This window comes from Gouania willdenowi, chromosome 8 (assembly GCF_900634775.1).
Source record: "Gouania willdenowi chromosome 8, fGouWil2.1, whole genome shotgun sequence".
Classification (NCBI taxonomy): Eukaryota; Metazoa; Chordata; class Actinopteri; order Blenniiformes; family Gobiesocidae; genus Gouania; species Gouania willdenowi.
In genome coordinates, this window is record NC_041051.1 from 27,787,009 (window position 1) to 27,814,814 (window position 27,806).

The 27,806-nt window shown below is 39.9% G+C and overlaps 1 protein-coding gene across 2 annotated transcripts; it reads right to left on the reverse strand.

Annotated features, from left to right (window-relative positions):
• Positions 1 to 25,830, reverse strand: setd1a (SET domain containing 1A, histone lysine methyltransferase). Of its 2 annotated transcripts, none has more exons than XM_028454415.1 (21): positions 25,524 to 25,764; positions 22,513 to 22,657; positions 19,470 to 19,568; positions 18,862 to 19,132; positions 17,381 to 17,511; positions 16,937 to 17,193; positions 14,940 to 16,479; positions 12,715 to 13,689; positions 12,488 to 12,655; positions 12,028 to 12,112; positions 11,802 to 11,941; positions 11,324 to 11,363; positions 11,060 to 11,249; positions 10,931 to 10,974; positions 8,397 to 9,634; positions 7,277 to 7,625; positions 6,624 to 6,805; positions 6,130 to 6,240; positions 4,941 to 5,060; positions 3,925 to 4,062; positions 1 to 2,307 (listed from the first exon to the last, which is right to left on the reverse strand). In XM_028454415.1, the coding sequence occupies exons 2-21, from the start codon at positions 22,648 to 22,650 to the stop codon at positions 2,134 to 2,136; spliced, it is 6,390 nt and encodes a 2,129-aa protein (XP_028310216.1). In that variant the 5' UTR covers positions 22,651 to 22,657; positions 25,524 to 25,764; the 3' UTR covers positions 1 to 2,133. The 2 variants fall into 2 exon arrangements, with proteins under 2 accessions (XP_028310216.1, XP_028310215.1); XM_028454414.1 differs by lacking the exon at positions 25,524 to 25,764 and adding an exon at positions 25,781 to 25,830 and having other exon boundaries at positions 2 to 2,307.
• Positions 25,831 to 27,806: the final 1,976 nt, after the last annotated feature.

The following is a 27,806-nucleotide window of genomic DNA, read 5'->3' on the forward strand; positions in this document are numbered from 1 at the left end:
TATTAAAATTATCATTTAATCGAAAGGAAAAAAAAAAAAAAACAATACAAAATAAACGAACGGAAGGTATATACAGGTTTCCTCACAAACATATGTACAGCTTGGAATCAGTGTGTTTCTACGAGAAACAAACACCTCTACAATATTTACACGTCTCTTTAACCTCCTCCGTCCTGTAGGGGGCGGCGGCCACTGAAAGGAGTATCTTTTGGGAGCGAGCGACGGAGGGATCAAAGAAGTCCAACATCCACGTCAAACTCAGGGACAGCCACGAGGGAAAAACAACAGGGACGACGTCTGACGGATGTTTTGGGTGGGGGGGGGGGGCCGTAAACCACATAAAATCACTCACAAGTGCATTCTGGGAAAAAAAAAACCAAGGTGTAACTAAAAGACTTAAACACTACGGCAAAGCTGTTAAAACATCTGCAGCACATGTTCGTTAAAGATGGGGGGAGAGTTTTGTGGAAAACGTACTCGCTCACCAGCTGCTCTGAGATGCATGGAAATTATAACTCATGGATTAAATGACAAAGTAAAGCAAAACATCTGAGGGGAAAACCAGAGAAGAAAAATATTGAAATGTTTTTGTCCAAGTTTCAGGTTCAACAGGATGGAAATCAAACTTTTTTTTCCTATAACTTGGCTCAGGTTTACCAACGCTCGTTATTAAAACCCACAGCTTGAATCAAATATTTTCTCCTTCAACTCACGTTTTTACTCATCTTTTGGCACTTTGGAGAAGTCGTCATGGCTTAATTAAATTATGTTAAAAAAATGTTTGTTTTAGATTTTTTGGACTTTTTCCTGAAGGGATGAAATAAATCTTATCAAGAGAAAATTTGTCCCTTTCTTTAAATTAAATTTTTTGATAAGAAAAACAGAAACATGAATTAGAATTTAGGGTCAATTATATCTGTTGTAAACAAAAATACTCATTGATAATTGTTTTAATGTAAAAAAAAAAAAAATTCCCCCCCCAAAAAAAGAAATTCAAGTCTTTTAGTAAAAAACAAAGTCCTTTAATGAAACTAAATGTTTAATAAAAAGGTTTTTCAAAGTATTTTGGAAAAAAAAAAAAAAAAGTAAACTACATATATAAGGTACATTTTTCTAATTAATGAATAATACATTTTCCAGAATACATTTTGTGGGGAAAAAAATAGTTTTGAATATCTAAAAAAAAAATCAATCTTATAATTTTCCTGCTGATATGAAAATATATCTTTATGAAAATAGATTTTGTCTAAGAATTAAGGATTTAAAAACCAAAATCAAAAAAGTCTTAATTTGGGGGCAATGAGAATTTTATTTTATTTTTTAAATACAACAAAAATTCAAATCTCAGACATTCAATTATAAAACACTGACTTTAAACAAATTAATTGATAAATAATTTTTAAACAAAATTGAACATTTTAAACAAATTTGAACATTTTAAACAAATTTGAACATTTTAAACAATTTTAACAGGTTTTAAAGTTCTTTAAACAATTATATCTGTTTTTATGTTTGTTTTCAAATGTGTGCTCCTTGTTTTAGTTTTTCTTTTTATTGGACGAGAAAAAAGGGACTAAAAATAAATCTGATAGTGGAAATATATGTCATCATTTCAGAAAAAAGTCCAAAATATGCAATTTTACTGCCAATTAATGATTATATTTGTGCACCATACTTAATGAAAAGATAATTATGTATGATCAGAATAAAATAAAATAAGAGATTGAACGTTAAAGAGTGATGCAAAGACTGGAAGTGTTAAAAAAATCAGCAACACGGTGGATGAAGTTAAAAGTGCTGCGTGTGAAAGTGCCGTCACTGAGTGATAGTGAGAGCTAAAGTAACGTCAGGACTGTGTAACACTGTGAGGCGTCAAATGAAAACAAAGCTTCACACGTGGAGAATCTTGCATAACTGAGTGAACTAAAGTGTGTCCCTAAAAGTCGGTTAAAACCCTGAATTAGTAGCTTTCCTGGGATTCCACTGGAGTTTGGATAAACGAAGACAATGCTGGAGCTGTTCTGGGACTCCACAGCGCCTCCCTCTGGCTGGGAAGTGTGTGTGTGCGTGTGTGTGTGAAAAGTGCAAGTGTGTGTGTTTGTGTGTGAATCCAGAGGGTTCTGAACCTGGCCTCTAGTTGAGCGTTCCTCTGCAGTTCTCTGTCCCACACAAACAGGGGATCTTGTTCTCCTCCAGAGGGAACTTGTAGTCGTAGGTGATCTCTTCGTTGACGCCAATGGCCTGTTTGGAGTAGATGACGATCTTCTTCTGAGACTCGATGGTGATGACCTTGGCGTAGCAGTTCGGCTGCAGGAGGAGGGAAAACTTTCAGGAAGCAGCTCATAATCAAATTCAATTCACAGGAAAAAGTAAAAATTACAGAGATAACATAATTGTGTAAATTAAACTCAACACTCTTGGTGCTTATATCGCATTATTGCAGTCATTTCAAATGTTGAATAAACTCAAAATTCTTACAAAATCCTTAAATTCTCCTCAAATTATTACATAATATTTTTCTTAATTGAATAGAAATTTGTCACAGAATCTAGGAAATTTAAAGTGAAGATCCGGTTACAGGGCTCAACACTGCGACACTTTTTTTCAGTGTGTGCGAGTGAAAATTTAATCTGGTCGTCGAGTTCGTCAGATGACCTCATTTTGTGACGGAGCGGCTGAGCGTTTTGTCACGCCCCACAGAGGGCACTTCTCTCTCTCTGCACTGCGGGTGAGGAGATGGTGCACGCTCACGCATCGGTAAATGTGCCGAGTACAAACACCAATGTTCTCCTTTGGAGTGCGCGCGGTCCACAAACGGAGCCAGGAATAACAAGCCCTTCACTGAGCGCGCTCACATTGAGGGCAGCAGTAAAAAGGAAGAACGTGCCGAGCGCAGCGATAGAGCATACACCAGGGGTGGTGGACTCCAGTCCTCGAGGACCAGATTACTGAGACTTTTAGATGTCTCCCTGCTCCAACACACCTGAATCAACTGAATGGCTCGTTATCATGCTTCTGCAGAGCTTGATGACAACACATTGGTTTCAACGAGTTGTGTTTGAGCAGGGAGACGTCTAAAAGTGTTAGGAATCTGGCCGTCGAGGACTGTAGTCTGGTACCCCTGGCATACACGTACATCAAAATCAGCATCAAGGGGCCAGAACTGATGGACTATGATGCCAGGCCAGATGTTCAGCTGTGGGTCTCCCAGGGGAAGAGGGTTAGGAGACCCCACTATAAGAGCTGGACCCTCTGAATTGAATTCCATGGGGTGAAGCAATGCAGACGCTAAGTTGGTTATGCTACTGTTAAGTTAATTCAAGTACAACATTTCTGCAAAATAAAAAAAACAGAATACATGTAACCTGTTGTTATGCTTTGCTGTTATTTAAAACATTTTGTTACGTCTTCTTTTAAAATTATATAAAAGAAATGACCTGTTATTTCAGCCACTGCTTGTTGCAGAATAACTTTGACACTAAAACCTGAAAACATTTAGCAAATATATCACGAGTCATTGTTAATCTTTACTTCATACAAAACTACCGTACGCCAGTTAAGTCAACTATTCATCAGCATGCATGGCTATGCTGTACACTACTCCTCCCCCCACCCCCCGCATTAGTCAGATTACTGATGAACTGGTGAATAGAAACGTTAATACATAACTGAATGAAAAAATTGATGTTACGACAAACATGCCCATGATATGTGAACCAGAATTGGTGTAATGAATCTACTGGTATAAACTAATGTTGGAAATACTCATTTTCCAGCATAAAATATGTGGCCCACTCGTGATCAAGCATCTCCGTATTTGGCCCCTGAACTAAAATGAGTTTGACACCCCAGGCTCAGCACATAGGGACTATGTTATTGGGCGAGTGGAGGCGTGGTGTGGGTTTGTACGCTAACGGTACTTACGGTGCAGCAGTGGTTGATGAAGCGAGCCAGGTTTCCACACTTGGTGGCGTCGATGATGGTGTCGTGGTCGACTCTGAACAAGTAGCTGCTGCCGATGCCCTGCTGCGTGTAGCGCTTCTCTCGATTGTCCGCCACCATCTGAGGATGCAACAAACATCTGTGTGGGACACCCTTCAAAATAAAAGCCCGTGGATAATGACTTAAGACCGCCAGAGACAACCATCAGCCTCTGACAACAGGCTGTGGCCCAAAACCTAATATTACACTATGGAAACTTTTGAAAAAGAGCTTTTTAAAAAAACATTAATTTCATTCATCAGTAATAACTGAAAACACTTCGCTTTGAGGAAAAGTAATTAATCAATTAATCTCCTCTTGTGGTGGGACTTTGATAAGACAGAAAACTAAATATAAAAGTCTCTTATTTTCCCTTGTTTCTGCCCATGTAAACACCTGTGCCCCAGAGGTGAAAGTAACAGATTACAAGTACTCACGTTACTGTAATTGAGTTTCTTTTATGAGTACTTACCAAATCAGTAACTTTACTTGTACTTAAGTACGTTTAAAAAGAAGTGAAGTAATCAGGTACATTTCTACACCCAACCGTTACTGAGTACATTATTATTTTTCGTTTTAAAATGATAAACGGACATTGTGAAACTGCAAAAAATGAAATGACCAGACAACAATCAAATGCATCACATCATAGCCGACAAATCACATTAAACGTAATGCATTTGAGCTACTTTTTACTTGTACTTGAGTCATTAATGTGCACTCAGCACCCCATCTTGACAGAAAAAAACAGAAATGTAGAAATGTTTTAATTTTTGCATCTATGACTTACTTGTACTTGTACTTGAGTACAATGTCAATCAAGTACCAGTACTTTTAATTGAGTAGGATATATCAGTACTTCTTACACCTCTGCCTGTGACTAAAGGGTCGACAACCTTTTCTTTAGACATTACTAGAAACAAGCAGGACAAGGGTTAAAGTAGGACCATGGATGTTACCTGTCTGATGTTCTGACCCACATACTCGATGACCATCTCGTCAGCGGCGATGGGCTCCATAGCGAACAGACCCCACTCGTGGATCCTGCTGCGTCCAAAGCGAAGCTTCTTCTTACGGAACTGATCGACGACACACAGACGAGCTCATTTACACATCAAATACACAAGATACACCAAACAGACACAGTCCTCTGCTAGATGCCAAAAAAAATATTGTCTCCAGCAGCTTTAAGAAATGGCTAAAAGTGGATCCAAGCAAAACATGTTGTTAGTGTTCACAAACCCTTTAGCTTGACCCAGTTAACATCAAGCTAAAATTACAAACAAAATCCTGATTTTTTACTTTGAAAACTCAATTTTCAATTTTTTCTTCCCCCTTTTAAAAAAATAAAACACTGGATTTAATTATTTCAAGTATTTTCTTTTAACTGACAAAGTGAAGAAAAAATAAATCTGTATTGGTAATAAAGTGCAACTGCAAAGCTTTAACAAAGAATGTTAAATCCCCTGTGGGATTGATAAAATAACAACCTGCCCAACCAAAAATGAATCCCTCAGCATTTTTAAAAATCAGAACCTTGCATTCGATAAAAAACTCACAAAATTCACATTTAAAAAAAGATGAGGATGTAGTGGGGGTCTACCACGATAAACATGTGTTTGAAACTTGTTTTTCAACAGTTTGTAAACAAACAAAGACTCTTGCCGTGATTACACATAATTAAACGGGAAAATCTATTTTCTGATTTTAACTTCAGAAAAATCCCCGTCACTAAATAATACTATTTCTATTTTATATCGATTAATCGTGCAGCCTTATGATGAAAGCTAAAATATAAAGGTCCTTAAAACGTTTGTTTTGTTTAAAAATGTCAGCTTGATTGTAAAGTTGTATCAAAAGCAATGACGAATATTTAAAATCTGTTCGTTTGCACGCAAACCTATTTGGAGCTGTTAATCATCCACTTCATTACTGGGACCGCTACCTCCTAATAATGGGTGCAACTTTAGATCAGATAAATAGATTATAGATTAATTTAAAAGTTACATTTTCATTGCTGTACACCGAGAATGACACCCTTCACTTCTAGCCTTTCACAATAAAAGTTAAAAGACAAAAGATGGAAATTAACTTCCTGCTAAAATGCACGGTGCCATTTTAAATGAGTGAGAATGAAATGAAGCGAACCTTCAGCTGGTTGAGTTTGAGCAGATCGGAGTCCATGACAGCTGTAGTGCCAATGACAGTGAGGAGGCGGCGCTGCTCTGAACGTCTCTCAGACAGCAATCGATTCACTCCCTAAAAAGAACCAAAAGCAGAAAAAGCCGAACGTATGTTTGATTAAATTCAATTCAAATTATATATGACACAATTCTATTCCTTTTCCTCCTTTAGTAAATGGGTCTGCATCACACTAATACATCCTGATCAATGAGTTCCAAGGCTTTTCTGTCTTTTGTATTGAAACATTTTAATTAAACAGATAGACAGACAGACAGACAGACAGACAGACAGACAGACAGACAGACAGACAGATAGATAGATAGATAGGAAAGGTTTTCTTGCACAGTACCAGAGTTTATCTTTCTCTGTGTTAAACTAATTGCAGGTTACATGCCTACCTTATTCATTACAAGTTTTCATGATTATTAGGAAAATTGTTGAGTAATTATGTGACATACCGAAGTGTCAAGGTTCTCCATTTCCCGTATGACCTGCTCAGGCAGGTCCAGGTCCAGATAGACGTCCTTCTCTTTGCGGCTGATGGCGTAGTAACCTTCGCTCCTGGCACACCCAGTCAGATGCTGCCGAAGCTGCCCATCCGCGCTCTTCTTTTTACGCCGAGGGTTTGGCAAGTTGGTTAGTGCAGGTCAAAGGTCAAGGTCAAAAACAACGTGTCCAGGATGAACTTTTATTTTTCCTTTTTCTGCCCAACAACACAATTTGACCTGATAAGATAGTCCCACACCTTTACTCTCTGACACTGCTTTGCCAGGGTTGCCACATGCTAAGCCAACCAAAGCCAGAACTATTCTTTATCTATCAACAAAGTAATAGTCATTTTTTTTTTTAATGGAGTCACTAATTTATGCACTTTTTTTGTTTGACATTGTTTTTTGTCAAACTTTTACTGACAAAAAATTTTCATTAAATAAAGCAAAAACTGCATTTTTTTAAATAAATGAAAAAATTCACCTTCTCATTTTTTGTGTCAAAAATTTTTGGTAAAAATACATCAGATTGTATTTCAAAGTAAACTTTTGGGCTTTTACTATCTGTTTTTATCACTAATTTCAATAGACAGGTGTTTTTAAAGCCCGTGTGAAAAGGATATCAGTGTGGGTGACCCAGTGTGTGTCGTTGAGCCAGTCCGAGCTGTGGTCGTCCTGCAGAAGCTTCTCGTATGTCTTCTTCAGCAGCGTCAGGTCTTCGCCGTCCAGCCCGGTGTTCCAGATGTCGTACAGGATGGTCATCTGCTCAAACTCGCTGCGGTTCTCGTATTTCACAGAGGGGAGCTCGGGCGCGGGGATGGGTTTGGGCCAGCTGTGGGTCGAAATAAGCCCCGCCTCCTGCAGGAAGAGCCGTTCACTCTTCCTCACATCCTCCCTCACCTCTTCCTCAGAGTCCGAGCTGGTCAACTCGCCAGACTCCAGCTCCTCCACGTCCACGTCCTCCTCTGAATCCTGATGAGGGATCAGAAATGAACAATTCTGGTCAGTAAATTATGCCTCATTAGTTTAGGACTAAGTCCAAATGGATAAAAAAAAAAAACTAAGCAAAAGATAAAACACACAAATATACAAAATTTAAATAAAAATGAAAAAAAAAAAATTTGAATATTTATTGTCATTTCACAGTGTGAAACTAAATTCAAATACGGTTCTACATAATGTGCAAAAGACATTTACACATCAATATAAAAATTATACATATATATATACACAAAGAAAATAATAATAAAAAATAATATTAATATTAAATATATCAATATATAATGTATATATACACAGGAAAAAATAAATAAATAAATGACTTCTCAATAAAATAAGATATTTAAAAAAAATCTAAAAAAAACTAAATAATTTTTATTCAAAATGTGAATTTACAAAATAAGAAAACAAGAAAAGAAAAAAACATAAATAAACAATTTAAATATTTGGAAATTTTTTAAAAAGGATTTAATTCTAAAAAGGCGTGAATGTATTTAAGTGCATTGGATTATAAGCATTTATACATTGTAGCTCCTGTCTTGTCTTTTACATTTTCTTTTTTTGCAAAATCCTTGCTTCAGTCAAAAAAACAAGAGAAAGATCTGTACAATAGAAAAGTAGCAAAAAGTGATGGTTCAGTTGAACATCTTTTTGGCCAAGTGTAAAATCTTATATTTCCAGGTATAAGCACAAATACAAGTCTTTAAAATCATATATAAAGGAGATAAAATGGAGTCTTCTCACCTCCAGTTTGCGTTTCCTCTGCTTACTGCTCGGCTGATCCTTCTGTTTCTTTGCGTGCTGAACCTCTACATTCTCCTTGTCTTTCCGCCGCCTATTTTTGATCTTCTCCTGCTCCAAGCTCTTCAAGTTTCTTTTCTTCGCTGATGGAGACACAGCCACAAGCTGGTCCACATTTTCAGAGTTACACAGCACGTCCATGGTGGACAAATATTCCCCTGTGTCGCCCCTGGAAGGCAGCACCTCTCCAATCACCTCCTCGGGCGCCTCGAGGACCCCTGAGATGGCGTTGAGGTCTGCTGGCAGCAGCACTGAAGCATCTTGTCTGGAGGAAGTCCTTTTGGTGGCGGGCAGTGTGTGTAGAGCAGGAGGTCTGCAGTAGTTGTGCTCCATGAAGACGACGACGCCCCTGGGACTCATTGTGAGAGCCAGAGTCTCTGCAGAGAAGAAACCTTCCTCCATCTTTTGCTCCTCGGCCTCGTCCGACGTCTCCGTCTCCTCGGAGTCTGCAGCGTCCGGGTCCATCTTGGAGGCCACGTCGGCGAGCACGGACAGGTCTGTGGATGAAGCAAGCTGCAGCAAGCTGGTCACTCCCAGCTGCTCCCTGAGCCTCAGTCTCTGCTCGCCCTCCTCCTCCTCTTCTCTGAAGGGAATCGCCGACAGGCTGGGCGTCCGAGATCGGCCTCTGGGTGATTTGTTCCCTGATGGAGGCGGAGCCTCTTCGTAGGCCATCCGACACATCGAGGCGTGGTCCAGAGGAAGGTTCTGCACAGTGCGGCACACCATAATGGGAGGGGCTTTTGGGAGGGAAGAGTCTTTACCTGCTCCACGTTTGGCGGGGGATTTGGGGGGCGTAACGTGAGGAGAAACCACTTTTCTCGTCTCATCTGGGTCCAGACACCGTCCCGATGGCGGCAAAATTATGGCGTTGCCTTCACCTGGTTTGGAGGCAAAGGGAAGCAGCCGGATGCCCTGAGTGGGGCGAGCTGATGGGGGCGGAGCAGCAGGCGAGTCGGACAGTCTACTGAGGAGGGAAGAAGCTTCAGCCGCTGCGTGAGACGGAGATGACGCGGGCAGAGCATGAGCTTTGTCGTCAGTCTCCTCAGTGGAAAAGGACACCGTCTTCCTACGCTTCTTAAGAGGCGGTACGAGGACGACCGGAGATGAAGGACGAGGAAACTGAGGCAGCGGAGGATGTTTGGCAGGTGCTGAGGTATCAGCTTTGTTGTCTCGTAAGCCACCTGAAGGGCAACAAGAAAAGTGAGACATTGATGTAAGAAAAACGAGAAAGAGACATGGATTCAATTAGATACTATGTATGTATAATTTTAAAGTAAAGGACACGTAATCAAATACGATGAAATTAGTTTACAAGAAATGAGATGGGCTCTGATAAAACGTTAAATACAGTGACCTCAGATTAGATGAGAAATACTTTGATAAAACACAGAAAGTAAGATCAGACACAAAAAAAAATACTTTTACTTTCACATATCCAGTGGGGATTTTGTAAAAGAAAACATTCTAAAAGTAGAAAACATTTGATGACATAAAATAGGATGATTATTTATACAGCAGGGCAAGAGATAAAATAATATAAGATACTATTTAATGAGCTTCACAAAAGGGGAATTTGGTCATTTATAGTATTTAGTATTTAAAAACACAGAAAAAGATGAGATTAGGCATGAAAAAGTTTGCAAACATTGCACTAAACAATGAAAGTGTTTTTGTGACTTGGGACCAAATTAATAAAATAAGACTTGGTTTCAAACCCATTTTATTCTACATATGACTGCAGTTATTCTCATACATCCCCTTCAAAATAAAACAGAAGACCCTCTTTATCATTATGACTGACTTTAATGTCCTGACCAAGTAGTGTTTTTTAAATTAATTTAAATGATAAAAGATTAAAAATGTGTAAAACACACTTAATTCAAAGTGTAAAACAAGAAGCAACTTTAGGTCCAATTATTTGTAAACAACCTGAAAACTAACTTTATAAGGATGTAAGACAACTAATGGCACTAATTGTCAACAATCTGAACAAACTACAACATAAAGCTAAAAAGAAGTAGCATTAACAAAAAGTCATACATTTAACTAAGGTGCAATGAATTTAGTAAAAAAAATAATAATCTAAAACTTGATATGAATAGTTATCAATGGACCCAGCCATGTGCCATATGCCATTGTCCTTATTTGACCTGTGTGTCTATGTGCAGTTGACAAGAGTTTGTACAGGGTGGGTTATCTATTTTCATTTTTTTTAACTTTGTAAAAGCACTTTGAGCTCCCCTTTATTGTATGAAAAGTGCTTTTTATGAATAAAAATTGATTTGATAATAATTTGTTAATAAGATGTTAAATTTGAAATGTTTCCTCTTCTACAAATTCATTGTGTGGGATTGAATTGGACACCCTGACTGGCCTGATTTGGTCTGCTAGCCTCATGTTTGACAGATGTGGTGTGAAATCTTCCCAAAAATGTGTCAATTGTGCTTTATTGGACATTAAACCATCTCCTGACTGACCTGTTTGGACTTCTGCTTTTGGAGCTGCCGCTGCACGCCGATCCCTGAAAAACAAACCCAACAAAAACCTTTGAGCTCATCTGTAGAAAAATAACACATGACGTAGTTTAACTGGTGCAAACTATCTACCTGTCCTCCACTTTCTCAGACGTGCTGTCCATCGTCGACTCGTCCAATGTGTCCGAGACGTCACTGTCGACGCGCTCTCCTTCCTCCACCTCTTCGTCCTCAGAGGACGATGAAGATGAGGATCCTGAGGACGAGGAACCGTCAGACGACGAGAGACTCTCGTCGTCGCTGTCCGCACTGAAAGCATCATCTGAATGAGGAGAGAAACTGTATCAGTGCACATGTGTGACAGGAGGAAAGCGACGCTCGTGGTTTCTGACTCACCGTCAGATTCTTTCCCGCTTCCCGCTGCTTCCTCGTCCTCCTGAACACGAGAGAAGTTAATGGTGAACAACGTAAAATGCTATCACACTCACTTTGTTTAACATTATTTCTTATATTAACCCTTTAGACGCCTATGCCTTTTTTTTTATAGGAACCTATTACATTCTATATCAATGTTTCAAAAGGTTGGAACATATTGTGAAATCACTGCTGGCTGATATGGGATGTTTCCCCTTTTGTTTTTGTATTATTTGTAATATTTTTTGCTGTTACTTTTCCTTTCTGTATTTTTGTAAATAGTTTTCTTGCAGGTGTTGTAGAAAGATTGGTCATAATCTTTTTTTAAAGTTGTAGACCTTTTTATGAAGCAATGGCCTTCTTTGGTGTTTACAGGGATAATAAAACTAAAAAGCATTCATACTTATGACTAACAATCTTGGTTCTACATACCGTTTGCGGCATTATATAACAGTCTAACCTTCTCAGAAGATGAGCCGTCGGACGTCTCCTCTCCTTCGCTGTCCAGCTCCCACGGTTTACGAGTTCTGGGTTTCTTTTTCCTTCGCTTGTCCCGTTCAGCTCCGAGTCGGACCGCCTCAGGCACCCTGCCATCAGCAGCTGGAAACAGAATAAAATACCACGAGTCAAAAATAACAATCCTTTAAAGCCCAACATCTAAAAAACATCTCATAAGAATATCAAACCTTCATCGTATTCATCGGGCGGCGTTGACGGTCGTGGCCTCTTCATATCTCCTTCTTCAAGCTCCTGAGGTTCTTTCCTTTTTACCTGAAATGCAGGGAGTCAAAATATCACTACAAATGACAAAAATAAACTAATATACTAGTGCTGCACTGATATGGATGGATTCTTCAAACGATCTGGTAACCCCAAACGTCTATGAAAGAATGCCAATAAATAACATTACTTTTTGATGCAAATTTTGACTTTTAGAACAAATCCAAGAAATGTTGAATGTGAATCTCCCAGAACATGAATCAATAAATTCCAGTTTACTGTATTGTTTTCAGATGCATTGCAGATTACATTCAGATGCAGAGTTCTTGTATATTCCTCTGTGTGATGAAGGCAGATCACCTCTGCACCACTACAGTGTGTTTATAATGACCTGGTGAACCAAGACATGAAGGCGATTGTTTATACCTTAAAGGACGGTAGTCGCAGCGCCCCTCGCAGTGAGAAACCCTCCACCCCGCCACTCTTGGCCCAGTCAACCAAAGACATGAGCGGCTCCCGTGGACGGCTGACCTTCTCCTCCTTCTTCTCATCGTCCCGTAAGGCAGAGACACCTCGAACCATCGTCTGGAAAGGCTGGAAAACAGTTTGGATTTAATCCCAGCTTTCCCATCTCCATGATTGGTCTTCCTTACCTTGGCCTTGGTCTCTTTCCTTTCCCACCATTCGTCAAACGTGGCAAAGGCAATGTTCTCCACCATCTTGCGGTTCAGGTCTCTCTGCATGATGTTCTTCATTTCCTGTATCAAGTTGCCGAGAACCATCTGCACAGTGGCTTCATGTGGATTCTCCGCCAGCATGGGCTCTTCCTGTCCCTGTGAGCTGTACTCCTCGCCCTCTGCCGGCAGCACACTGCCGTAACCAGGCATGTAGGAGCCGTAGTGCTGTGGCAGCACGTGCGGGGGCCAGCCGGTATGAGGCGGCGGGATACCGGGGTGTGGAATTTGAGCGCTGTGGGGGTCTGCATATGGGTAGGGCATGTGCGGCGGCATGTATCGGTGGTCCTGGTCGTAATGTGCGCTGGTGCCGCTGCCCTCTTGGTCCATGTAAGCGTGGTGTGTGTGGTGCGGCTGCATGGAGTGCAGGTGATAGGATGAATAGTCAGCGGTGGCGGCCTCGCCCGGCCCTGGCGTGCCATTGGACGATGACATGCGCAACTGATGCAGACGGCTGAGCATGTGCGTCTGCATCTGGAAGGACATGGGGGTCCCGCCGCTGTACTGGTTCATCAGCTCCATGGAGGAGGCGTAGTCGTACATGTGGTGGGGCATCGGCGGAGGGTACTCAGGGTGCAGCTCCATGTGGGGCAAGGGGGGGATGCCAGGAGGAGGAGGGGGCTGGAGGGAATACCCGGGTGGGGGAGGAGGTGGCAAATGAGGAGGGTAGGAGGGAATGGGAGGATGGATGGAAGAGCCGAAATGTGAGGAGTCCGAGACGGGTGGAGTAGAGGATGAGGGGTCGGTTTGAGAGGGCAGAGTGGGCATGGAAGTGGAGGGGGAGGATCCTGAGGGGGCCAAAGGTTGGGGGCCGGTCGCCGTGGTGATGGTGACAGTGGTCTCCTCCTCCTCGTCTGAGATCTCCATGTCTTCACCCGAGGAATGAGGCGAGGCCTGAAAGACAGCACATGTCGGTAATGGTCACTCATTTAAATCTGATGTGAGAGCAAAGCCTATAAAACCACACGAGACAGGACACAAAAAAACTGAAACAAAAACGAGGACAGTTTGGACCAAACCGTCACCTCCTAAAGGTAAACTGCTGAATGAGTGAAAACTTCCTTCAACTAAATCATGACAAGATGGAGGTGATTGTCTTTGGCAACAAGGAAAAGAGGACTGATGTAAACAAGTATCTTGAGACTTTCTTCTTTTTAGCTAAAGACCAACTGCAAAACCTTGATCTGATTGACTCAGATCTGACATTCAGCAGTCACATCAAATCTATCACAAAAACCACTTCTACCACCTAAAGAACATCTACAGGGTGAAAGGTTTATTGACTCAAAGATCAGGAGGAGCTGGTCCATGTTTTTATCTCCAGCAGACTGGACTATTGTAATAGTCTTCATCAAACATCTGTAGCTGGTTCAGAGCGCTGCAGCTCGGGTCTTAACCAGAACAAAGAGGGTTATCTATGTTCAGGAACACATTAGTCCAGTCATAAAGTCTTTACACTGGCTCCCCAGTCAGCCTCAGAATAGACTTTAAAGTTCTGCTGCTGGTGTCTAAATGTGTGGATGGGTTTGGTCCAGAATACATCAGTGAGATGTTAGTCAGGTATGAACCTAGCATGTCTCTTAGATCTATGGACACAGATCAGATAGTGGAGCCCAGAGTTCACAGCAAACATGGTGACACTGCGTTTTGTTGTTATGCTGTAAAGAAGTGGCACAAACTGCCAGCAGATGTGAAGTTAAAAGCTCTCTTTTTCTCAACTGCATATGACTGAGAGGGAGATTTTTATTTTTATAATTGTTGACTTAATGTTTTACTGCAGATTTTAATGTTTTTATTGATTTTTAAAATATTAAATGTTTTCTGTTGCTCATAATTTAAAGCACAATTAATTGCCTTGTGCATGACATGCCTTGTTTAAAAATGGCAACACTTTGTTTTGAATATTTTTATACAAAATGTACTTTTTTCTATTAGCTTTAAAGAAAAGTAATAGATTACTGACCCTAGAGCTAGAAGTGTTTGAAAACAGAACTCTTAAAAAAAAAAAAAAATCCCCTTCAAAATAAAATAACTTAATTCAATAAATTAATAACTTGTTTGTTCCTATGCAAAAGCCGATGACTTTAGCAACCCACAAGTAAATATCTGCTGTATGAACTCATAAACTCGAGCTTTCATCCTACCTGGCTTTGTCCATTGTATGGTGGAGTGTGAGCTCCTTTCCGTTGATCAGTGGATTCTGCCTGTGAGGACTCGTCCTGCACAGATCCAGCCCCGCTAACAGGCAGTGGGGGCTCCTCAGGTGGAGGGACATGGGGGGAGTAAGTGGAAGAGGTAGGCGTGGCCGTTTTAGTGATGATGGGACTTTTCCTGCCTTCTCCACCTTTTCCTCGTTTCCTCCCTCGATGACCTTCTCTGTCTGACTCCCCCTTCCTGCGGTGCTCTTTCTCCCTGCCGTCTCCGTCCCCCATACCACTTTTCCTTCCCGCTCTGTCCCCTCCTCTGACCTTCTGCTTCTCCTCCTTCTTCTCGTCATCCTCGTCCTCATCGGACGGGAGGAAAGAGAACTTTGCCTTTTGCTCCTTTAGAAGCATCTCGATACGAGAGTCCAGGCTGCTGCTGTGGTAGACGAATGGTAAGCTCTCATTGGTGGAGTCTGGCTCGGGGGAGGAGGAGTCTCGCTGAGGGGCGGGAGGAGGGCTTCCAGTCGGAGTCAAATTTAGTGGTAGGATGCAGGACGGAGAGTTGACAGAGGGAGTGATGGAAGGAGGAGGAGGAGAGGAAGGTGGAGGTGTTTTGGGTGGGGCGGGTGGCGTACTGGGACGGCGTTTGGGTTTGGTCCACTGCTCCTCGCAGACTGGACTGTCCTGGTTAAAGTCTAGCGTCTCAGCTACGGCGGCAGCGATGACAGACGCTGGCGGTAGAGGGGGAGGCGGGGGCGGAGGAGCTGGTAGGGCAGCATGGGGGTCTTTGTCAGCAGTAACCACAGGCACCGTGGGGTCGGAACCCTGAGGGGGGGCCGGGGCGGGCTCTTTGGAGGTGTAGGACGACGGGGGTGGAGACATGCTGTTGGACGAGGAGCGGTAAGAGTTGGAATTGTACCGGGGGTCAGAGCTGTTGGAAAGGTCGCCGTCCCGGTCTCTGTCCCGGTCGTGGCTGCTGCGGCGCCGGCTGCCGTGGTGATTGTGCGAGTGGTGATGATTACGGTGTCTCTGGTGACCGTGGTCACCTGACCGCGAGCCCTGGCTGTCTCGCCGGTGGCCCCGCTCCTCCCTGCGCTCCGAGTGGTGGTGGGAGTGATGGGAGTGGTACTTAGTGGAGGCAGAGGCAGAGTTAGTGTCCTGCTGGTGATAGTGAGAGGATCGCCTGGAGCCGATTAGCCCGTATCGCCCCACTGAGTCTCTGTCTCTGTCCAGTACAGGTGGCTGCTCAAACTGATTGGCAAGCGGCGGCGGGGGCATTGAGGGAGGATGTCCCATGTGTCCTCCTCCGACGATGGGGTAGGGGGGATAACAGGGGGGCTCGTTTGGACGGTATGAGGTGGAGGGGGGGTAAATGGGGCGACTTCGGTGGTACGCTGAAGGCTCCTGTGCGTCGTCGGGATATCGAGACGTTTTGTATCCAGCGACGGTGGACGAGACGGCAGAAGATGAAGATGAGGAAGGAAGCATGTCCTGAGGAGGGTAACCACTGCCCGTAGAGCCTGCGTTATATCCAGCATGTCTGCAACACGGAGGGAGACACAAACTCTACTAATCAGACATGTTGACCGTTTGCTCTTTAAACTCTTAGGAGGCCAAAACACCAAGACAACAAAGTACAGACATGGACCAATACAATCATCTTTCTAGCTGCTATGTTAAGATCTCTTTAATAATTTCAAGATCATTAAATGAATGACTGGGAAAGCCACGTACATTAGGATGATAACCATATCTTGTTAACTTTTGTAAGAGATGTTCGATAATCTTGCATTTTAAGAGCTTAAAACTACAATAATTCATAAAAGAAAGTTATAACTTTGCTCAGGATACAGTTTAATACCTCTGTGTGTAATATTTGCCATTTACTTTCATCACAGACGAGAAAAGGAATGAGGTAGAAAACATTGTAATAAGCATATTACACCTCAGAAGCAAACCTAAAATAAATGGATTTTAATTTAAAACATCTAACTAACCTGTTGCCAGCGTAACCAGAGTCCTGTGAAAACGGAGTCCCAGATCTGGAGCTGTACGGAGTTCCTCCTCCACCCTGTGAGGAGGCGGAGGAGCTCGGGGTGAAGGGGCCGGTGATGGGGGGCGGGGGCGTGTCCAGGCGCTGATCACCGAAGCCCGTCTCCACCGAACACGGAGTGACATTTCCTGCCGTGAGCGCCTGGACGCCAGCGGCTAAAACCGCCAGCTCGTTGGAGAGCCGCCGTCTGATATCTGACGACTGAAGAAGAAAACACAAAACACACAAAGAAGAGTTGAATAAATGGGTCCTTCAACACCCAGCTATTGCAATTAGCCTTTTCTGTGTTCTATTTCAATCATTTTTGTAGTGTGTACGTGGCCAATGAGACCACTAATACCAAAAAATTTCATAAAAAGCTGATTGTTTATTGATTGACTTTGGATACCGTGTCAGACTGTGGAGTTGCTGGGGTTGGAGGCGGCAGCCTTTCCGTCAGAGCTTTCCCTCCTAGAGGAACCGTCTGAGGAGTATAGGACCCGCTCACGATCAGGTCGTAGTACTTCTGCCTTTGTTGGCCTGCGTTACAAACACACCAATGAATCAGTTTCAGATAAACACAGCAGAATGAGCTCTACAGTCTACACATCACACATTAAAAACATTAGATTAATGTTTCATTAAACCGTGTTTTTATGTTTTATTCTACCAAGGACATTTATTCAGAAATGCATTGATAAATGTAGGTCACCGTCCCATCAGTGGGTGCCCTGTAGTGTGTGACACTCATCACATCTATCATCCCCCATCTGACCTCTGTCTCACCCTTTTTAATTTACATTTTTTATTTTCATTTTGTGAGAGCATTAAAATCATAAGGTCCTATATCATGCTAAATCAACTTTTTGGAGCTTTTAACCTTGTTACAATGTCAAAACACCCCTAAAGTAGTATTGGACTTCCTTTCTACATCTCTGAGCAATCCTCACTAACCCTGCTCTATGAGCTGCTGCTCTGCCCTCTTCTGAAAAACGAGCGGTCTCTCCCCAATTGACGTCACTAAAGTCTGAACCACCCCCTCCAGAAAGTGCCTGCTGCCGGCGCATCGCCTCCACAGTGTACATACACGGCCACTCTCTCGGCGCTAAAGGCATGAAAGTGGGGCTCTAGGGCTACGTCTTGAAATGGGCGGAGCTCCAGAAGAACGGTGCGTCTCAACTTCCGGGTTGAAGAACATAAGTCATATTTCTTAATAAATTAGTATTTAATTTTGCCCAAAGTTAAATATGAACCATATGTGGCTGTAGTTGACTTTGGAAGATCTTAAAATAGCATGATATAGATCATTTAAGACAACATACATTGGTACATCTTTTACTGCTCACAATTAAGATTTGTATGCTACAAAACAAGGAACAAAACACAGAAGGTCAAGTGAATTACTTTAGAAAACTCATGAAACTGGAAAGATATCTATCTATATATATATATATATATATACTGTATATATTATATAAAGTAAATAAAAAAAGGTCCCCCAGGGAGTTTTAAAATTAAATCATAAATAATACAAACCGATCATTAGGCCCAAAAGGACATCCAACATTAAAGTATACACACAGAATAACAGTCGTCCATCCAGGGTTAACATATCTGATCCACTTGGTCCACAATTTAACAATTGTGTTTTTCTGAAGGCAAAAAGAAAAAGTAATCATTTCTATAAGATAAAGGTAATTTACTATATCTATCCACTCATGTATTGTGGATCTTGTGAATGCCTTTTTAATAGCATTTATCAAAATACCAAAAAAAGTATTTATCAGCTCGTCTGACCAATTAATCTAATTTACCTAAAAAGAGTGTAGGAAACTGCATGGGTAGATTAGTGTTAAATATATTTCCCAACACTTTGTGAATCTGTCTCACCTTTAATGTCCAGCTGTGCGTGGATGATGTTGCCCATGACAGATGTGTTGTGCAGCTGCTTGACGGTGTCCTTGGCTCCTCTGGTGCTGGTGAACAACACTCGGGCCAAGCCGAGGTGCTTCCTGGTCTTTGGGTGGAAGAGGATCTCCATCTCCTCCACCTCGCCAAACTTGGCGCACATTTCGGCCAAGAAGGGCTCCTTGATGTTGTCGTTGAGCCGGGCAAAGGTCACCTCTTTGAGGGGAATGGGACCCACGTAAAACTCGTCCAGCTGTGGAGAGAAGTTTTTACACGTGTGCAGAAGAATAAAATACAATTGAACTCTTCTAAGACGTTATGAATTCAATACACATCAATTTTCTCTGCATTGTTTCAAAAGTTGTTAAAGCATAAACTGCCAATTAAAACTGCATTTCACACTTTGATAAGAGCATTTTCGAATCTTAAAAAGAAACTAAAAATTGCCAATTTTAATCAAATCAACAACATAAAAATTGAGTTTAATTGCAAATTTCTGATGCTAATAGCATTAAAAATAGTAGATCTTCTAGAATACTTTTAGTTAGGACTAATTATGCGAGCACCATGACGAAAACATATCGACTCACCTTAAACTTTGGCACCGGCAGAGACAGCTCTGCGTACCTGGACCACAGTCTGCGAGGTCGTGGATCTCGAAGTTCACCGACGGGAGGAAATCCAGAATCCTGGGACAACACATACACACACACACACACAAACAAACACACAGAGTTTACACCGTGTGTAAAAATAGGTGGACATCCCACCTATTTCTAAATACAAATTAGTCAAGCTCTGACTAATCATTAGCAAATATGCTTACAGTAGATTTATAAACACCTCAAACACGCTCACTTTTAATGTCTCTCACTCACTCTTCACACATGTGCATGAGTACACACTTAGAGCAATGACCTCTGCCCTGTAGCCGTGTTAACAGTATTTGCATTTGTCACAAACTGTTCACGCAGTCATAAGATTAATACGTTTGCATGAGTATTAAAACAAGTCCTCACTTCAATCAAGGTGGCAATGCGACTAAAAGTTGCCAGCAACCATCATTACAGAACTTACAAAAACAAATGAAGAGTTATGTAGAGTTAGGCTTCATTTAAATCAACCGCTTCCTGGTGCAATATAACAGATATAGCACGGGAGCACGAGAGCGGTGGATTGTATTCCGGTGACATTTTGCGGGGGGCGGTGTTAGATATAGTGTAAGTCTCTGGAAACGCATCACCAGTAACCAGGATTCACTGCTGCTCATTAGAATCAGCAGTGAATCCACTGCTGCGTTGACCGCGCACACGGAGCTCTTCTTCTCTCCTTAAGGTGTCTACGAAACAGCAGAGTGGGAACGGTCGCCCCCCTGTGGCCACAGATTTTTTTAGGTCAATGTAACAAGTTATTACATTATGGGACAGAACATTGTTACCCTAATAGTGTCATCATTGTATTACATCATAGAGAGAGTCAATGATTTATGGCTTAAAGGGCTTATTGCTTCAATGTATTTGTGTACACACACACACACATATATATAACTAAAGAATTTTTTTTTTTTTTTTCATACCTTCAATATATATATATATATATACACACATTATTAACCAGTTATTACATTTTGGGTTTTATAACTTCTTTTTTGTAAAAACAATTCAGGTTTTGTTACATTTCGAGGTTGTTGTTACGTATCGGGCTCAAAAAGGGTGTGTTTTTCACCGGTTGCTTGATATATATATATATATATATATATATATATATGAGGTATATATTAGATTCATAGGTATCACGATTCACATCGATACTGCGAAAATGTAATCGCAGTACTTTTTTAACCAGCAGAGGGCGCTATCCAGAAGTGTTGGCGGCGGGCGGAATCTGCTAATACTTTCTTTCTGGCCGCCTTCTACTCTTAAATATGTTCATAAATGATTCTTTACCCCTTTAACACCAAAAAAATATCTGTAATATCACGTGAATATCTGTAAAAGTCACGTTTTTCTATTAGCTCTGTCTGCTAGCATAGCTTCTCTTCTTCACTGCAAGGATATCTGCATGCCAACCGACCACTGGGTTACCAGAGCCCTCTGGTGGTCCAAACAAATATCTGACCTACATACAGTGAAATGACTTTTTTTTTTCTTTTTTTAAGTCCAATTGTTAAGGCACAAAATACATTTTCAGTTGCACTTTTAAAAAGAAAAGGAACTATTATGCAGTTTTGCATTGTTTACTATCTTCATTTGTATTATTCCTTTATTTATTTCATTCAAGATTTATTTTTAGTTAAATTGCATTGTTTTGAATAGTTTATCAAGGGATTCTTTTGACAATGAAAAATAAAAGAAAAACAGTATAGTTTTTTTCCCCCAAAAAAATGAAGGAATATTTTTCAGTCATCATTTTTCTACAGTCCCATTTTGTAAAATAAATCGTGAGAGAATCGTATCGTGAACCCAGTATCGTGAATCAAATCGTATCGGGAGTTGAGTGAATCATTTCATCCCTACTTTACACGATCAGAATTTTTGGGCCGATCACCGATCAGTGAGTTTAAAAAAAATTGATCACCGATCCGATCATATGAATTCAGGTCGTTTTTTTTTTTTAGGTATCAACTTCGGCAGTAGCTGATACAGAATCACGGAAAATCAAACTTTACCATTTTTCCGGGACCTAAACGCAGCCTTGTGACTGTGAGGGAGTGGGAGAGTTGAAAAATGTCCATGCAGGACCTGAACATAACATTTGTTGTCAGAGTGTGTGGCCTTTTAACTGCGAATAAATGCCCTAGTCGCTCGACCAATGTGCGGAGTGAGGGAGCATGTGAGACCGGAGCAGAATGATTATAAGCTGGATGCCGTTTTTAGTGATTGGCAATATAAACCTTGCAGCTGTTGAATTAAACCGGAGTCCCATGTCACAGTCAATGACTGCTGTGAAGCAACTAGAAGAGAGCTGGAGATGTAGCTGCAGAAGCAGACCACACTGGAACTATGTGAAGACTCCATTAGCATTAGCATGAGGAGCATATACATATTTACTGACTGTAGTATCGCCAAACTTGCTGTTCTCAGCCGCTTCGCTCCAATTAATCAACATTTTTGCCGTTTGCTCATAGGTTTTCACTTTTGTGCACAAATGCAAGTGAAATAAAGTCATGTCACGTAAAGCAAACAACTCTTCAGTGTAAATGAGATGATAAAACAATGCAATGGGAGCATCTACAGAAAGTTTCCTCACGACAATGACGCCATTGATCGGATCAGCATAATAAGACATTACAGCCGATCACATTAATTGCATAAAATGCAAAATATCGGTCGATCCAATATAGCCGATCAAATCGGTGTAAAGCTTAGTATATAGATGATATGTTACACTTTAATTTTTTTAAAACAGATGCTGCTCTTAGTTATGATGTCACTAAAAAACAAATGAATGACTTGTACACAGGTCAACGTCCACAACATCCTTAAACACAACCCATCCATAATCTACACTATCACAAGGTCTGCCCAATGGCTAAAAGCACATGTGCACAAAGAACAAGGAAAGAACTAAAAATAGAGCTGAAAAGAAAGTGAGAGAGAGCGAGAGAGAGAGATGCTTTTAAATCCCACTCACTGGCACGCTGAAGTGAACCCCATCATATCTGTAGATCTTCTGCGCGGCCCGCCTGATGGCCGGGTCCTGCACCAGTTTGTAGCTCTTCCACTGCAAACTCACAGCCTTTTGTGCTTCGGCCCCACTGTCTGGATCCATCCTACAACTGGGCAACAGCAGAGGTAATAATCAGTGTCACAGAGAAGCTCCAAATGCAGTCAGTATTCAGTTCACGGTTTGAATGAAGAAAAAGCTATCTACTTCGGTCCGTCACAGGCTGTGGCTGCTGTGTAAAGTTACATCTACTTTAGAAAAAAGCTCTTTATGTCACTGGTGATTATGAATTACATTTGTCTCAAACACACAAAGCTAAAGAAAACTTTACGTTAGGGGCAAAAAAATGAGCTCAACGGCAATTTAAATCACAACATAAATTTGTATGAATTTCCTTAAATATCAATATAGAGGAGAAAGAAGGAAACACATCCAGACAGAACTGACTCCTCAATCATTATTACACATGGCTTTATGTGACCTTTAAATCTCCTTCAAGTGCTGTCACAAAAGTCAGAAAAAAACCTCAAAAAACAACAAAAGCTGAAGAAAATCAGACGTTATGTGCACCATGATACCGGACAGACATTTATTATTATAAAACTTATAGACTTTAAATATATAAAACACTTGGGCAGCACTGAGATGAATCATTTCTGCCTCAACACACTTAATCCCAGATTGGTGGGTTTGATTTCCTTTTCATGTAGTATTTGCATGTTCTCCCTGAGGTTTGTTTTCTCCAACAGTCCAAAAATTTTAATTTAGGTGACCTGAGCTCTCCTATTTGCCCGTGGCCTTAAATGAGTGTGCAAATGTGTTTTTAAATCTGCAGTGAAGAGGAGGACCATGAACAAACTGTTATCCATCATGGTAAACCCTGATCATCCTTTCCACTTTCTGCAGAAACAGCAGAACTCCTTCTCCAACAGACTGCAGCGACTTTGCTCACACAGGAAGTCTGTCCTCCATCAGCCATCAGACTGCTTAATAAATCTGTGCTGATCGTCTGGGTGGAGATAAACCACTGAGTTCTGTCTGAGTAACACATTGTTCATTTTGTATTGAAAGAAGCCCTATAATATTATCTTAATAATATAATCTTAATTCATATTGTTTTATTATCTAATCTTACTGACACTTTACGCACAATTAAAACTGACCAACACTTGTTTGTAAAAATGGTTGCAAAGAGGCAGAAAATGTCTCGCACATTCCCTCGGAACCTTAAGCTCTGGAATTTTTGGAATATTCAAGAATATTAACCTTTTATGGGAATTCTTTATTGGAATTGACTGGAAATTGGGAGTTATTTTAAATAACAGCACGATATCAAAACATTAATATTAGCCTCCATTTAAAATTATACAATTAAAAACATGACATTTCAACTAGCGTTGCAAAATTCTGGGAAATTTCGAATTAGGAAACTTTCCATGGGAATTGAAAGATGGCTGTTATCATGGATGTTAAATATAGTTGGAAAAATACGTTTTAGCTTTATCTAATATATCAGCATCAGTTAATTAAAAGCTACTCCCAATTTCTGGTTAATTCCAATAAATTATCCCCACGAAAAGCTATATTTTTAAATATTCCCATTATGACAACCCTAATTGGACATTATTTTGCCTACATTCATATCTGACATAATATTGTCCGACACCTGCACGAACCTTATTTTTTTAAATATACAGTATATTTAGTAGTTGCACAATTATCATGACTACACAATTATCTTACTCCTGCCACCTTAATGGGTAGGGAATAGTGTTTCTCATTTTGTATTTGACAATAAACTCTTTGGGATGTAATATCTAATTTTCTCAACATTGATATGCGTTTTATAGATTCATGTAAGATGTTCTCTCTTATTCTCTTTCGATCATATTTACTTCATATTGTGCCTTACGGCTGCTGCAGTTGTCAATAAACATAATACGATTATCAAAGTATCTATCCATCTTTAATAAATGTCAGTATTTTACATATATATATACATAAATTTGAGTCCTGACAAATTGATCAAATTTCTGATGAGCAGATTCATGAATCAGTTCAGAAAATACTACGATGTCCTTAAAGGGGAAAGGGTCTGTCTGTGTAATCAATCATTTTTATGCATCTACTGGCAATTTAATGGAAAACATTTGTTAATAACCTATTATGGCGTGACCTCCCATTTGCCTAGTGTGGTTGGTCACCTGTAGGGCGTGATTAGAATAACTGGCAAAATCTCTCCTCATATTGATTATAGTCATAAACTCCCCAATACTTATTTATGGGACGCAAAAACTATTGCTTAATTGTTTAGGAAATTGCTTAAAACTTGATTTACACAGATTTATAGCTCGAGTGACTTAATCTTCATTGTAATTTACGCCTTGTTGATGTTTAGTAAAGGACCTTGGAAGTTTTTTTCTGAGAAAGATGCTTTGATACTAATTTGAACTTATTTACGTGTTTTAACTGGATAGAACTACACAGCGAATGTAACAGATCTAAAGGTAATATATAATGAATTATTAATAACAATTATATTTTATAATACAAACGACAGTTTCAGAGTCAACGTCCACGCTGCGTGCTGTCAAAACAATGCCCAGCGTTACGTCACTGCGTAGAGTTCTGCTAGCATCCTGTTGTTAGCATCAGCTAACGTACGTCAACAAAACACAAACAAATCTCATTTTGTGACGTCCACACACACTTTGTTGTGAACGCAGTTTGTTCGGGTTACACAACACCCTCTCCGAACACCGTTAACAACAGCCAGTGGGCACCGTATACCGGTATATCCTTAAAGCTAGGCAAGGTTGGCGCTATCAGTGGCTAATGCTAGCTAGCATCAAACTCGGTTGTTAAAGCAAATTTCCGCCATTTTTGTAAAGTCTAACCACATACACCAAAGTTGTGCACGTTCATGAGAGAATCCGGTGTTTTGCTATGCACTTTTTAACGCTCACAGAGGAGCCCACCTCTTCTCCGCCTTCTGCCCGCTCTGAGGAACCTAGCAGCCCGCCGCTGCAGCGCAGGCAGCCGCAGGACAGGCCCGGGACAGCCGCAAGAAAAACATAGAGAACCGCTACGATCCAGGACCAAACCAGTCACTTAAAACAGCACCGATACCATTCAGGTAAGCAACGAGGACAGCCAAACCTCCGTCCGAGCACCGAGACACTAGTTTTCCCTTTACAATGCTGTTATTGACAACAGAGCCGCCATCGCAACCAACCTTAGAGCCTCGCCTGTTCTCCATCGGTGTGCAGCCTGTACTTTCCAAACAGCACTTTCCTCAAAAACAGCACTAAGGTTAAACTACACTAAACCACTCAAATAAAAAACATAAAATACATTTATTATCAGAAATATTTAAAAAAATATATATTTTTAATTTAACATTTAAACATTGTAAATTCGGATCGAATCTGCAAATACAAGCCTAAATCTAGGAACATTTGATCGCCTCTGTGACTACAATATTCTACCGAACAAAAACAAAGTTTAGTTTACAGATATCGTATAAACAAGACTTGATGAATTGCTGCAACAAGACAATTTAATGTCAGTGACACTTTATTAGTCATTAGTTATTTTTCTGTCTTTTATTTAAGTGATACATTCTAAAGTTTGAACAAATTAGAAGTTATTTATTCACGTTTTCTCTATTAATTGTGATTATCACTACTTGCTATAATTTAACCTTTACAACATTGATTTTAAAAAAAAAAAAAAAAATATATATATATATATATATATATATATATATATATATATATATATAAAAGCAAAAAATACAAACATTAAAAATGTCCAAAAAAAAAAAAAAAAAATTATAAAAATTGATAAATAAAAGTGGAACTAAAAACAAAAAAATAAATATATCTTTTTACCCCCAACTTTTATTCATTTCATTATTTATTTATTCTATGCCTATTAAAAATATGTGTATTTTTGTTTTTAATTTTGGAAGGTTTGGTCATCCCAACCTCAAAACTACTGTCCGTGAACAAATGCAGGCCGAGGGTCAACAAATTTAGATTTCATATTTCTAATTATATTCTATATTATAATACAATTAATTTCTTTCAGTTGTGGCTGCATTCATTTGCGTATATAAAACGTATACCTTTCCCATGTTAAAAAAACAAAATTTTTTTCTCCTATTAAAACTTTAAAAGGACCAGATAAGATAAAACACTGCAAAAAATAAATAACGATAAACCAAGTATAAATTAATGTTTCCATTACACAGACTAAATCCTGGCCAAGGGTCAATAAACAGTGAATAGTGTGTCATTCTTTAAAGTAAATATTAGTTTACTTGATGTGTTAAGTCTAGGAAAGTGTGAAATGTGTGTAACTAAACCTTTGATTTGGAAAAACCTGAATTTGAAGAGAAGAAAAGTTTAAATTGTCATTATTTGTAAAACAGATCCTGTTAATGTGCCCTCTGCACCTGTTGACAATGCTACACAGGGTTAGGGTGTAAAGTAAAAGTATTTGAATCCAAACATTTATCAATCAATTAAAAAAAAAAAAAAAATGTCCCCACTTCCTTTTTAGGCTTTGGGTTTTGTGTAGACTGCAAAATGACACTTTGTTCTACAACTTTACTTTGTATAACTTCCTCATTTTATTAATTCGAGTTATGACTTCATAACAGTTTAGGTTCCTAAAATTTTTGACTACAAATAAAATTAATGAGCGTTACCTTTACAGGAGTAGGAACCATTGTTTTGTTTTTTTAGGATAAGTCACAAATTTGAATTATCAAACATTGCAAATAATGTTTAAGGAAAAAAAATATTTACTAGCTGCAAATATTCAAAACATGTTTATATAAAAAAGAGTATTAATAAGAGGGCTATTTAATTGGAAAATACCATGTTTTTGTACAACCAAGTAAATTATTTTCAAGAGCTATAGTGAGGACAAACCTTAGCTTATTTATTTACCCTATATATTTAGGGTAGGTGTATTTTAGTATATGTTGACTGTAAATTTGTATTATTTTAAATCATTTGTAAAACTTTGCAAGGTGGAATGAAGGATTTATATTGTTAATTATAATAAGCTAGTTAAAAAAAAAAAAAAAAAGGATTTATGGATGGGGGTGTGATTAAACTTCTTTACTTCTTCTCACTCCTGAATTGCTAAATAGTGTTGAGAATATTTTTGTTTTCTTATTATATTCCGTTTACATTTTCGAAAATAAAAATAAAATTCTGCCTTTTTAAAAGTAATTTTTTTCTGGCAAA